Below are 12,977 nucleotides of genomic sequence, written 5' to 3' on the forward strand. Positions count from 1 at the left end.
ACGCGCCCGTGGTGTTGGCGGACGTCGCGCTCGTGCCCGCGGAGGAGCCCGCGGAGGAGCTCGGCGCGACGCCGGCGACGCCGCCGGCGTCGCCGCCGGCGTCGCCGCGCGTCACGGCCCAGCCCGCGACGCCCGTTCTGGCGCGGCCGCGCCCGTCGCCGTTCCCGCGGTCGCGGCCGCGGTCGACGACGCCGCCGCGGCGGCCCCTCACGCCGCCGCGGTCGCCGCCGACGCCGGGCCGCGTCGTCGACCCCCCGGCGCCGTCGACGGAGCTCCTCCGCGTCGACGTCGACGGCCTCTCCGAGCGCTCCAGCGAGCCGAACTCGCCGTCGTCGCCGCGCGGCGACGTCGAGGACGGCCACGCCGACGAGGACCCCCGCCTGTCGGCGTAGTTTTTAGTAATGATGCGTGCCGTGTAGACGAGTGTTAGTATCTAGGGCGAGTCCGACCGAGGCGGGGTGTTTTTTTTTGGGTTTCGCGGCGCTCTCGTCCGTCGCGCGGAGCTCTTCCGGGCGGCGGCGGCTCGAGGACAGCGCCGCGCGTACTAGTCGACGGTCACGCTCTTCGCCAGGTGCCGCGGGAAGTCCGGGTTCACGCCGCGCAGCAGCGCGAGCTCGTAGGCGATGAACTGGAGCGGGAGCACCGCGCCGAGCGCGGTCAGTTTCCCGTTGCGGGGGATGACGATGGGGTCGGCGTCGACGCCGTGCGCGAGGGCCGCGTCGTCGGTGATGACGATGACGTCCGCGTGGCGCGCCTTGACCTCCTCGGCCGCCGTGCGCATCATCGCCGCGTGCTCGTCGTCGAGGATGAGCATGATGATGGGCGTGCGCTTCGTCATGTCCTCGGAGATCAACGCGAAGGGCCCGTGCTTCAGCGCGCCGCCCGCGAAGCCCTCGGCGTGGACGTAGGTGCACTCCTTGATCTTCAGCGCCCCCTCGGACGCGATGGGCTCGCCGTAGCCCTTGCCGAGGATGAAGAGGTGGTCCGCGGTCTTCAGCCGCTCCGCGACGACCCGGCACTGGTCCTGCAGCCGGAGGCCCATGCCGAAGGAGATGGGCAGGCGCTGCAGCGCGACCATGAGCTCCTTGAACTTCTCCGAGTAGTGGGCCTTCTTGCCGTCCGCGGCGGCGTCGGCGGCGCGGAGCTGGTGGAACCAGCAGGTGATCAAAGCCAGGACCGTGACCTGCGTCGTGAACGCTTTCGTCGACGCGACGGCGTTCTCGCGGCCCGCGTTGAGGTAGACGCCGAGCTTCGTCGTGCGCGCGATGAGGCTGCCGACCGTGTTGACGATGCTGAGCGCGGCGACGTCGGCGTCCATGGCCTTCTTCACGGTCCGGAGCACGTCCTTGGTCTCGCCGGACTGCGACACGGCGATGACGCCCGACGACTTCGGCGGGATGTCGTGGACGCCGACCTCGGACGCGTCCATGGCCTGGGCCGTGTCGAAGGCGCCGAGGTCCCGCATGAGCCGAGCGCCGTAGGCCGACGCGTTCAGCGACGTGCCGCAGCCCACCAGCAGCACGTGCTCGATGTCGCGCATGCGGTCGCGCTGGCGGTCGAGGCCCCCGAGGAAGACCTTGTCCTCTCCGAGGCGCCCCCCGAAGGCCAAAGCCCGGGCGATGGCCTCGGGCTGCTCGCGGATCTCGCGCTCCATCCAGTGCTTGTAGGGCGCCGGCGACTTGCGGAGCTCCAAGTCCGGCGCGACTTCCGCGCGGCGGATGTCGAGCGTCGTCTCGCCCGCCCGCACCACCCCGATCTCGCCGTCCTGCATGGCGATGAAGTTCTTCGTGTGGCGGTTGAAGGCTGATGTTTCGGACGCGATGAAGGTGCGGTCCTTGGCGAGGCCGATGTTCATGGGCGAGCCGTTGCACGCGACGACGACGGACGACGCGTCGGACCGCTCGAGCGCGCAGACGCCCCACGTGCCCTCGCAGCGCGCCAGCGCCTTTTGCGTCGCGTCGACGAGGCTCAGCCCCGCCTCCTCCTCGAGCCGCTCGCCGATCAGCTGCGCGATGACCTCCGTGTCCGTCTGGGATCGAAAGACGACGCCCCTGGCCTCGAGCTCGTCGCGGAGCACGTCCGCGTTCATGATGACGCCGTTGTGCACGACGCCCACGCGGTCCCGGCAGTCGAAGTGGGGGTGCGCGTTCTCGTCGGTCTTGCCGCCGTGCGTCGCCCACCGCGTGTGCGCGATGCCGATGGTGTGCGCGGCGTGCTTCTCGGCCTCCGCGCGGACGAGCGCGACGGAGTCGGCCGTCGAGCCCCGGGACGCGTACTTGGTCACGGCGACGTCGCAGGCGCCGCCGCCGTCGGCCCTGCGCATGGTAGCCATGCCCGCGCTGTCGTAGCCGCGGTTCTGCAGGATGGCGAGGCCGTCGAGCAGGATGTCCTTGGCGTCGGGGCTGTGGCCGACGACGCCGACGATGCCGCAGGCCCGGGCGGCCTCGCCGTCGCCGAAGAGGCTCGAGCCGACGAGCGTCGCGCCGCCCGCGCGCAGGGCCGCGGCGCGCCACATTATTGTGAAGTTCTAGCAGTTGCGAGCGCGTCGCGTCCGTCCTGCGAGCCGGCGCTCCAGCGGTAAGGTCAGCGGCATCGACATGTAGCTACCAAATCCCCAAATCGAGTGTGTGTCGGGCGGCTCGGGGCAGCTCGGCGCGGCGTCCATCGACCATGGGCGGCCGACGACGGGCGGCCGTCGGGGTGCCGCTGGGCCTCGCGGTCCTCGCGGCCTGCGGCGTCGCCTACCGGAAGTCGCTGTCGCCGTCCGCCGCCGCGGCGTCGCTGCTCGCGGCGGCGCCCGGCGGCGCCTCCTTCCGGCAGCAGGCGCTCGACGCGAGCGGCGACGCGCTGGAGATGGAGTGCAGCAACGAGGACACGGCCCACTACGGCCAGCCGGGCCGGGGCTACCCCTGGCTCACGGTCGGCCATTTGGTGGAGCCGCACCGCGAGACGACGATCACCTTGGTCGGCGGCGCGGCGATGGCCGTCGAGGCCGTGGACTGGACCGTGGCGCAGACGACGAACATCGCGGAGCACAAGGGGGCGCAGCGCGTGCGCACGTCCCACGTCGGGGGCCGGGGCATGGTCTTCACGCCGCTCCACCTGGGAAACTACGACGTGTCCGCCTTGGTGAACCTCACGGGCGGCGTGCGGACGACGGTGTCTCGGACGCTCGTCTCCCGCTACGTGCGCCGGTCCATCCGGGCCATGAGCGGCGCGAACCGCGACAAGTTCTTCGCGGCGGCCCACGTCCTGGCGACGACGGACTACTCCGTCGGCTTAGCGCTCTACGGCGACGACTTCAACACGATCACGAACTTCACGAAGATCCACCTCAACAACGCGGGCACGCGCAACACGGACCACTTGCACGATGGGCTGGGCTTCCTGACGCAGCACGCGGCCATGACCATGGCCTTCGAGCGGTCCCTCCGGTCCGTCGACGCGGCGATCTCGGTGCCCTACTGGGACTTCACCTACGACGCGGAGTCCTTTCTAACGGGCTCGAACTTCACGACGAACGACCCGGCGCTGCTGTGGACGCTCGATGTCTGGGGCGAGGACTGGTTCGGCAACGCGTCCGGCTCGAAGTACCACACGATCGAGACGGGCCGCTGGGCCTGGCAGAAGGTCGCGGTCGTCGACCACGAGGACCCGGCGATCCACAACGCCTACGGCCTCCTGCGCGCGCCCTGGAACACGAACAAGTCGCCCTTCCTGACGCGGGCCCACAGCATGTGCGCCCACGAGACGTTCTCGCTCACGGACTGGCCGAGTTGCGAGGAGCACTACACGCTGGCCTTCGCGTACGCCTCCTGGTACGAGTGGGGCTGGGCCGTCCAGTACTCGCCCCACGGCGCCGTCCACAAGATGGTCGGCGGCTACGTGAACTGCGGGGATCTGGTGGAGCGCGCCAAGGGGTTCCTGCCGCCGTCGGCCGTGGGGCAATTCGCCGAGTCGCTGGTCGAGATCCCCAAGAACCTGTGGCGCTCCTACCTCGTCGAGTACCCGGACTACTGCTCCGAGGACACGCCCCAGGACCAGTGCCACGTCCAGTGCGACTACTCGGCGGGCAAGATCGGCAAGGACGAGTGGACGGCCGCGGCCTACGAGGGCGACAACCCCCAGTGGATCCGCAACCTGAGCCACAAGGAGTGGAACGACTTCTACGAGCTCTACTGCGACACGCCCATGGCGCCGGGCGAGCAGCTCGAGTCCGCGTCGCCCGCCGACATCTCGTTCTGGCCCATCCACCCGACGCTCGAGCGGCTCCTCATCTACACGCGGCTCGTGCACAAGTTCTCCGACGCGTCCTGGCCCGAGGGCGACGCCGACGACGCCATCTGCCTCTACACGGAGACGGACTGCCGGGGCCACAACGCCTACGACGTCACGTCCTTCGAGAGCCACGTCTTGGGCTCCGACGGCACGTTCGAGTACGCGTACCTCACGAACGCGGAGATCTTCGACCTCAACGCGCCGGGCAACTACAGCCTCGACTACGTCTACGACAACTTCGAGTGGTCCCACTGCGACGACACGCCCTTCGCCTTCCCGAAGCTCGACGACGCGCAGTCCATCTCGGAGACGGCGAAGAGCGTCCAGCCCCGCACGCACAAGCCGCGGGCCCGCAAACTCGCGCGCAAACCCGCGGCCCAGCCCTAGGGCAGCGCGGGTCCCCCCCTTGCCATAAATTCTCTCGCACTTATCTACTCCGCGGGGCTCGCGGGCGCCTTGACGACGCGCTCGAAGACCATGCACGCCTCGCCCGGGCCGCCGTTGTCCGCCGCGTTCGACTTGAGCGCGTTCATGATGAGGTCGAAGCTCTTGCGGTCCGTCGGGAGGAAGGCGCGCTGGCGCGTGCCCTCGCTGATGCCGATGGAGAACCCGAAGTCCTCCTCGGACGCGGACTGGATGTCGAGCGCCATCGCCGTCGTGCCTCGGAGGATGTCGCCGACCTTTACCCCGGCCTTCGCCGCGTTGGAGCCGTCGACGAGCTCGAGCACCTCGACCTTGCCCGGGTACGTCGCCGACTCCTCGATGACCATGCCGAAGGGCGCGTCGACGACCACGCTCGCGACGGCCGTCGTGTCGTCCTTGACGCTCGGGTCGAAGACCTCGGACAGGGGCTTGAACTGGGCGCCCATGAAGACGTCGACGCGCCCGAAGAAGTACTTCGTGCTCCGGAACTCGAGCTCGCGCTTGAGCGCGTTGCGCTGGTTGTCCGTCAGGGCCTGCTCCTCCACGGGCGGGGCGGCCTCGGCGGCGGCGAGCGGTCGCACCCGGGACCGCTGCGCCGGCGCGACGAAGGACGACGCGGCGCCGAGCGCCAGCGCGAGGACGAGGGAGCGGAGACCCATTGGTGGCGCGGAGTGTGGCGGCACGCGACGACGCTGAGTTTGGCGGCACGCGACGACGCTGTAGGAGCACTGCGGCTGATGTGGCCACAGGGCAAAGCCACTGAGCACGCGATGCTCTCTTTGTGCACCATCGACCACCATCGACCAGTTGCCGCGCTCTCAGCGCCGACGATGATGGTTTAGGAGAGGGCTGCCCCGGACGCAACCATGCCCCCCGGCTGGCTGAAGAAGCGGGGGTCCCTGCGGGACGTGGAGAACGTGTCGACGCGCAAGCTCAGCGTGCGCCTCAAGAGCGACAAGGCCCGCGAGAGCGCGGCCGACAAGGTCAAGCGGCGCGCGTCCCAGTCCACGGGCACGTCGGGCATCCGCCACTACGGCGAGGTCGAGCTCGAGGTCGAGAAGGAGATCCTGGGCTACTTCACGGAGCGCGCGCCCGCGAAGAAGGCGCTCGAGCCCTGGCGCACGAATTTAAGGAAGCCAATCAAACTCGACCCGCTGCCCGCGCCCGAGCTCCCGCGCGTCTCGGGCTACCCGGCGCACGCGCGGGGCGACGAGTGGCAGCGCGTCGTCGGGTCCATCGACGACGAGGCCCTGACCGTGCCCGGGCACCACGCGGGCCTCGACGAGGCGTCGGAGCTCGCGAAGACGAAATTTCTCGCGCGGGCGAAAAGAGCGGTTATTGCAAGTGCAAAAGCCGCGTACGTCGCCTCCACCACCCCGCTCGGCAGCGTGCTCTACGGCTTCGACCCCGAGGGCGAGCGCCTCCGGCTGAAGTCCAAGAAGGCCTCGGAGCTTTATGTCAGACGCACGGCCTACTACGCGACGATCCAGAAGCGGCGGCGGTCGTCGCTCGCGGGCTCCGCGTCGGGCGAGTACGCGCAGCTGCTGCTGGCGACGCGGGGGAACATGGACGCGGCGCTGCGGGACCAGGCCGCGCGCGACCGCGAGCGGAAGCTGCGGGCGCTCACGCGGCGCGTGCTCCTGCGGAACGCGGGCCTCGCCTTCGACGGCTGGCGGACGTACGCGGCCAAATTGAAGAAGGCGAAGCTCCTCTTCGCGAAGATCTGCGCGTCGACGGAGCGCGTCGCGTTCCAGGCCTTCCACCAGTACGTCGTCAACGAGAAGAAGGTGCGCCGGATGCTCCGGGGCGTCTTCAACCACTTGGAGACGCACGCGCTCGAACGGTGGGCCGCGCTGGTCGACTACCACCGGCGCGCGCGCCACTACCTCGGCGAGCTGCGGCGGCTCTGCGAGGACCAGCGGAGCAAGCGCGACGCCATCGGGAATTTCTTGTTGTCCAATTCTTTACAGAAGCGCTTCGACCGCTGGCGCGAGTACAAGGACTTGATGAAAAGAGTAAAAGCGATGGCGCGGCGCGTCTTCGGCGACGCGAAGCGCCTCCACTTCGACGCCTGGGCCGAGGTCGTCCATACGGGCAAGCGTTTGAAGGACCTCGTGAAGCGCCTCTTCGACAACACGCAGCGGGACCACTTCGAGGCCTGGGCGCGGTTCGCGCGCATGGCGGCGCTCGCGCGGAAGCACGTGGGCTACATCTTCGCGCGGGGTTTGAAATTGGTCTTTTTCGCCTGGAAGCGGCAGGCGCGGGAGGACCACACCGCGCGCATCCGCAAGGAGGGCCAGCTCCACCCCCACGACCTCATCAGCCGCTTCTACAACGACACCGCCGACGCCGCGCGCCACCGCCAGCCGTCCGTCGTCGTCGCCGGCCCGGGCAAGATCCGCGCGCTCGTCACGCCGAACCGGTCGAAGCGGTCCGCGGCCCTCGCGGCCCAGTCGACGATCACGTCCAACGGCGCCGAGTCGGGCGCGCCGGACTGGTACTTCCCGGGCGCGTCGCCGCCGCGGACCGAGGACGGGCACCGGCCGCGGACCGACGAGGCGCCCGTGCCGCCGAGCGACGCGCCCCTCTGGCAGAGCGACGACGACGGCAGCGTCGTGACCTTCGAACGGCCGCCGGGGCGCGACGCGGACTCGCCGGAAGTCGCGGAGACCGCGCCGCGGATAACCCGTCTCTAGCGGCCCCGGGCCCCTCGACTTGTGTCGTGGTTTTTAAAGAGGGGTGGACAGGCGGGGGGGCGGGGGGCGATCGACAGACGGCCGCGTTCAGTGGAGTTCGGAGTCGAGGAGCGTGTCGATGGTGCCCTGCCACTCGTGGGGGATGATGGTCCGGTTCACGCAGGCGGGCCACGTCGTGAGCTTGTCGTAGACGTAGGGCAGGTTCGTGTTCGACGGCGAGATGGCCGTGTAGAACTGCGCGTTCGTGAACGTGACGTCCGTCGCCCAGCTGAGGCCCGTGAAGGGCAGCACGTCGTCGGCCTTGTGGCCCGGGCACGTCGTGTTCTGGTAGCACTCGGGCTTGGCGAAGACGTTCGTCGCGCCCGTCGCGGCCTCCTCGGCCTCGACGGCGGACCAGTCGCAGACGACGCGCGTGTCGCTGAGGACGGACGTGATGTGCGTGTACTCCCAGGTGTCGTCGAAGGTCATGACGCCCTTGGCGGATAGGAGGCGGATGAGCTGCACGAAGCGCTCGCTGAGGCCGTGGAGCGGCCAGAAGATGGGGTCCTGGGGCGCCGCGGACGTGAACATCTCGCCCGGGTGGCCCACGTGGCACATCTCCGCGAGCACCTCGTCGTAGGAGAAGCCGATCTGCTTCACGAGGATGGACTCGATCTGCGGCACGATGGCCAGGAGGCCCGTCAGGTGGAAGATGTCGAGCGCGGACCGGCCCTTGATGGCCGCGTCGGGGCAGTTGCAGGCGCAGGACTGCTCGTCCTCGCCCTCGTCGCAGGTGTCCGGGCAGTGCACGAAGCCCTGGCGCCACAGGAACTTGGACCCCAGCAGGAACTGGTCCGCGATGTGCGGCGACGACCGCATGTCGTCGACGTGGTCCGCGAGCCGCGCGGCGAAGGACGTGCGGTTCGCCCACCAGTGGCCGCCGAGCATGATGTGGACCATGCCGTGGAGGCCGCCGTTGAGCTCGGAAGACACCGCGGAGAAGGACAGGTCGGACGTCGTGAGCGTACGACTGGAAGTCCGCGCACGCGGGCATCTGGTAGAGCGCGTCCTCGACGCCCATGGTGTACTTGGAGCGCATGAGGTAGGGGATGGGGTTCGTGTTCCAGGGGGAGCGCAGCAGCCCGTAGGGGTTCGTGATGTTCGAGAACGCGCGCGCCTCCGCGCCCTTCAGGACGGGCGTGTAGGCCCACCGGCCCGTGTTGACGACGTGGTCCTGCTCCGGCGCCGGGCTCGAGTCGCCGAACCAGGCCTCGTCGAAGAAGACGGACCGGGAGTAGTTCTTGCCGAGGACCGCGTCGACGGTGTAGTCCCAGTAGTGGCTCGCGACCTTCGAGTCCACGGCCTGGAGCGACTCCTCGAGCTGCATGGTCACGGCGACGTGGTGGTTCAAAAAGCCCGCGTCGTCGTGCCAGTGGTCGCAGGACCGGTCCGCGGCGCCGTACAAGTGCTCCCGCACCAACCACGCCGCGGACTTGAAATTCGACCCGTACAACTTCTCGCCGTCGGCCTGGGGCGTGCGGTAGACGATGGCCAGCGCGTCGAGGTAGCGCGTGCGGTCCGCGTCCGTCAGATCCCGGATCTCGCGCCGCACGTAGCGCGCGGTCACGTGGAAGTGGTAGTCGACGTCCGACTCCGACTTCACGGCGACGCGGTGGAGGCCGAGCTGGACGAAGCGCGCCTCGACCTGGCGGCCGCTCGGGAGGTCGCCCTCGGCGCCGTCCGTGCCCCCGATCTCCCAGCGGATGGACCCCACGTTCACCTCCGTCCGCGCGTCCGGGAACGCCAGCGTCAGCCGCGTCTTCACGTGGAGCTCGACCAGGTTCACGTGGCCGTAGAGGCCGTCGCCGATGGGGATGCCCAGGCGCTGCTCGTACTCGCTCTGGACGATGAGGCGCGGCTGCGGCGGCGCCACGTCCGTCGCGCTGCGCAGCGACGTCGCGTCGGCGGCCAAAGACAGGAGGTTGCCGGCCGGCCGCGCCCCGGAGACGTAGGCCGCCCCGAGGAAGGCGGCCCCGGCGAGCCCGACGGCCGCCAGCAGCGGCGCGGCGTAGGCCCGCCGCCTCTCGGAGGAGGCCATCAGCACCCGACGGCCCGGGCTGCCCACGACGCTTCAGCCCGAGGGAGTCGTCGTCGATTTGCGGCACTTTGCCAGGCTACGTATCATAGATCTCGTCCACGTTGCCCCCCCTCGCGCCTCGCCGCGGGTACTTCCGGGGGTCCCAAGGCCGCGGTACCCATCCACGTGGACGATAACGAGGGGGCTTACGGAAGACCCGAGATAAGGGGCGGCGCCCCGCCGGCGCCGGCGCGGCGCCGCGCGCGGACGTGCATGCGCTCGTCCTCGCGGCGTCAGCCCGCGCGGACGTGCATGCGGAGGGGCGTCGCCTTCATGGACGCCTCGCCGAGGCCCGAGGCGTCGACGCCCTTGCGCGCGCCCGCGTTGTGGATGGGGCTGAAGCCGCCGCGGACGCGGCCCCGCGACGGCGCGCCCGACGTGTTCGGCCGGCGGCCGCCCGCCTTCGCGTATGGGTTCGCGCCCGCGCCGCTCGCGGGGAAGGAGCCGCCGAAGGACTTCGAGAGCTGCTGGAGGTGGTGCGGGTTGCGCTGACTGCGCCCGCCGCCGCGGACGACGGCGTCGGACGTCGGCGGGCGCCGCCGGCCCGAACCGTCGTGCGCCGGGAACGCCGCGTGGTTCTGCAGGGGCAGGCCCGGCCCCAGGCCCGGCGCGGCCGCGGACCGCGGCGCCGCGGCCGACGGCGCCGCCTGCGCCGCCGCGGCCTCGGAGGCCGCGCGCGTCGCCCCGAGGTGCGCCTTGATCCGCGCGTCGAACGCCGCGGCCTGCCGCGCCTTCGAGCCGTCGCTCTCCGTCGCCGCCGCGACCCGCGACGCGAGGAAGCGGCAGACGGGGTCGCAGGCGTCGATCTGGATCGTCATGCGCGTCTTCTGGCGGTGGATCCACTTCTTCGCGTTCGCCTTCTGGAATTCGACGCGGTCCAAAGCCTTCGCGTAGCCCTTCCGGAGCTCCGCGACCTGGCGCTCGGCGTCGTCGGCGACGGACGGCGCCGCCGCCGGGCGCGCCGGCGCGCCCGGCCGGGTCCCCTTGGCCGGCGACCGCGCGCGCGGCTGCGAGCCGTTGCTGAAGAGCCGCTTGTCGCCGCCCTCGTCGCGGCCGGACACGGCGATCTTGGGCATGGCGCCGTCCTGCTGGGCGTCGGGCTCGAAGACGGGCGCCGTGTGGACGAGGCGGCTCTGCTTCTCCTTGTCGCGCCACTGCCTCGGCGCCGCTCCGTGATCCGCGACCTCCGGCGGCGCGGCGTCCGTCCGCCGCGCGTCGAGCGCGCCGAGCCGCGCGTCGACCTCCTGCTTGAGCCGCGACTCGTAGGCGGCCCACTCGGCGTCGACGCGCGCGAGCTGCAGCCCGAAGGCGCAGCTCAGGTTGAAGAGCTCGTGCTCGCGCCACGCGGCCGCCGTCGCCGCGCGCATGCCTGGGCAGGAAAAGGGTGCGAAATTCCCAACTTCAAAGGCTCCTCTCTCGGTCGTTTCCCGCTCGTTTCGGCTGATTTTTGGACGAGCGGTCATCTCTCGGAGCGCTCTCGAAGCGTGGGTGCTGTTTCCGAAACGCGCGCGCGCGGAACACTCACGTTGAAGCGACGTTGAATCACCCTTTTCCTGCCCTGGCGCATGCGCCGCTCGGCGTCGTCGAAGCGCCGGTCCGCGTCCGCGTCGTCGCCGCCGGGCGCGGGGCGCGCCGCCGCCTGCTGCGCCGCCGTCGGCGACGACGCGGAGGGCCAGGCCCAGGACGCGTCGTCGCCGCCGTCCGCGGGCTCCGGCGCCGCGGCGTCGACGGCCGCGCCGACGTGCTGCGCGACCGCGCGCATGCGCGCGTCGAGCTCCTCGTGGAACCGGGACTGCTCCTGGGCGTGGCGCCGGAAGAGGGACTGCCAGCGCTGCTGGTTGTAGCGGCTCTGCGTCTCGAAGTAGCGCTTCGTCTCGACGGCGAGGAGCTCGTCGACCTTCGCGAAGGTCGCCGCGGCCTGCTGCGCGGCGCGGCCCTGGACGTAGTCCGGCCCCATGGCGCAGATCTGCTCCTCCTGGCCCATGAGGTCCTGGAGCTGGGCGCTGAATTTCGACTCGAGCGGCGACTGCTCGATCTCGAGGTCCATCTTGCGGCGCTCGCGGTACCACTGCTTGCTCCGCCCGAGCAGCGCGCCGGCGGCGGACCAGACGCCGCCGGGCTCGCCGCCGCGGCCGCCGTACTTCTGGGGGGCCGACCGCAGGCTCCCGTGCTCGCTCGGGCCCAGCAGGCGCAGCCGGTCCGACGCCCGCATGGCGTGTGCTCCCGGCGCGCGCCTCGAGCGCGCGCGCGCCTTTTGAGGGCGGCGCCGGGGCGGCGCGCGCGGAACCGTGCGGCGGTGCGACGATCGCGCAAGGCGGCCCGCGGCCTCGACGAGGTCGCGCCCCGCGCCGGACACGCGACGGACGCCGGGACAGCCCCGACCGCCGTCCGCTGCGGGCTCCAGGGCAGCGTCGACGTGTGGTCGATTGTTGCTGGTAGGAGCGATGTTCGCGCTGTTGAGGCCGCGGGCGCGGGCCATGTTCGCGCTGTTGAGTCTGCTCGCGTCCGCCCTCGGCCTCCAGGGCTCGCACCGCCGCGCGCCGCGCCGCGGCCCCGGCCCGCTGGCCGTCAAGGAGTCGACGGACATGGACGCGCTCCTGCGGTCCGTCGTCGGCGCCGGCACGGGCATGGGCGCCCGGCGCCGCGGCAAGGGCTCCCACGTGAACAAGTACCGCAAAGCAGCCGAGGACGCCGAGGACCCCTGGGCCGCCGCCGTCGCGCGGGCCGAGCGCGGCGAGGCCGCGGCCGCGAACGCGACGGCCGCGCCGAGCTACGCGCTGCGCGCGACGTGCTTCGCGGAGGGCGCCGCTCTGGCGCGCGCGCGGCCGAAGTCCGGCGCCGCGCCGGGCGCGGTGCTGGACTTCGACGCCCGGGACCCGTCGACCTTCGGGTTCGCGGAGCTCGGCACGGTCGTCGGCGCGCACGGCGTCCGGGGCGGCCTCCGCGTCAACTGCTACGAGGGCGACGGCGCGGCGCTCCTGTCCCCGGGCCTGCGGCACCTGCGCCTCGCGTCGCGGCGGTCGCCGCGGCCCGTCGTCGTCGCCGCCGCCCGCGAGCTCAAGCGCCTCGGCGCGAAGACGCGGTTCGTCGTCGAGCTCGCCGGCTTGCGCGCGCGCGACGAGGCCGCGGCGCTCCGGGGCGCGACGCTCTACGCGCGGGACGTCGACGCGGCCTTCGAGCGCGGCGGCCCGCCGCCCGAGGACGATGCCTACGCGCCGTCGAAGCGTTTGTTGGGCCTGCGGTGCGTCGACGCGAACACGGGAAACGACGTGGGCGCGGTCTTCGACGTGCTCGACCCCAACGAGGGGCAGCGGCTCGCGCACTCGCTCCTCGAGATCGAGCTCGCGGCGGACCCGTCTTTGCACTGCCTCGTGCCCCTCGCGCCCGAGTGCCTGCCCGACGTCGGCGCGGACGTCGTGACGGTCGCCGCGCCGCCGGGGCTCCTCGACCTCGCCTTCAAATAC

The 12,977-nt window shown here is 71.4% G+C and overlaps 3 protein-coding genes across 3 annotated transcripts; 1 reads left to right on the forward strand and 2 right to left on the reverse strand.

Annotated features, from left to right (window-relative positions):
* Positions 1–544: 544 nt before the first annotated feature.
* AURANDRAFT_28862 (hypothetical protein) lies at positions 545–2,515 on the reverse strand (the record flags this gene model as incomplete). The annotated part of the gene is made up of 1 exon (XM_009040348.1): positions 545–2,515. One exon carries the CDS (start codon positions 2,513–2,515, stop codon positions 545–547), a length of 1,971 nt encoding a protein of 656 aa, XP_009038596.1.
* Positions 2,516–2,979: 464 nt separating this feature from the next.
* AURANDRAFT_65339 (hypothetical protein) lies at positions 2,980–4,665 on the forward strand (the record flags this gene model as incomplete). The annotated part of the gene is made up of 2 exons (XM_009040199.1): positions 2,980–4,310; positions 4,494–4,665. The coding sequence occupies 2 exons, from the start codon at positions 2,980–2,982 to the stop codon at positions 4,663–4,665; spliced, it is 1,503 nt and encodes a 500-aa protein (XP_009038447.1).
* A 2,819-nt stretch (positions 4,666–7,484) lies between these two features.
* Positions 7,485–11,725, reverse strand: AURANDRAFT_65340 (hypothetical protein; the record flags this gene model as incomplete). Its single annotated transcript, XM_009040347.1, has 4 exons — positions 7,485–7,911; positions 8,408–9,459; positions 9,762–10,882; positions 11,050–11,725. 4 exons carry the CDS (start codon positions 11,723–11,725, stop codon positions 7,485–7,487), a joined length of 3,276 nt encoding a protein of 1,091 aa, XP_009038595.1.
* Between the last annotated feature and the right edge of the window lie 1,252 nt (positions 11,726–12,977).

The sequence above is a fragment of the Aureococcus anophagefferens genome (assembly GCF_000186865.1).
Source record: "Aureococcus anophagefferens unplaced genomic scaffold AURANscaffold_14, whole genome shotgun sequence".
Taxonomy (NCBI): domain Eukaryota; class Pelagophyceae; order Pelagomonadales; family Pelagomonadaceae; genus Aureococcus; species Aureococcus anophagefferens.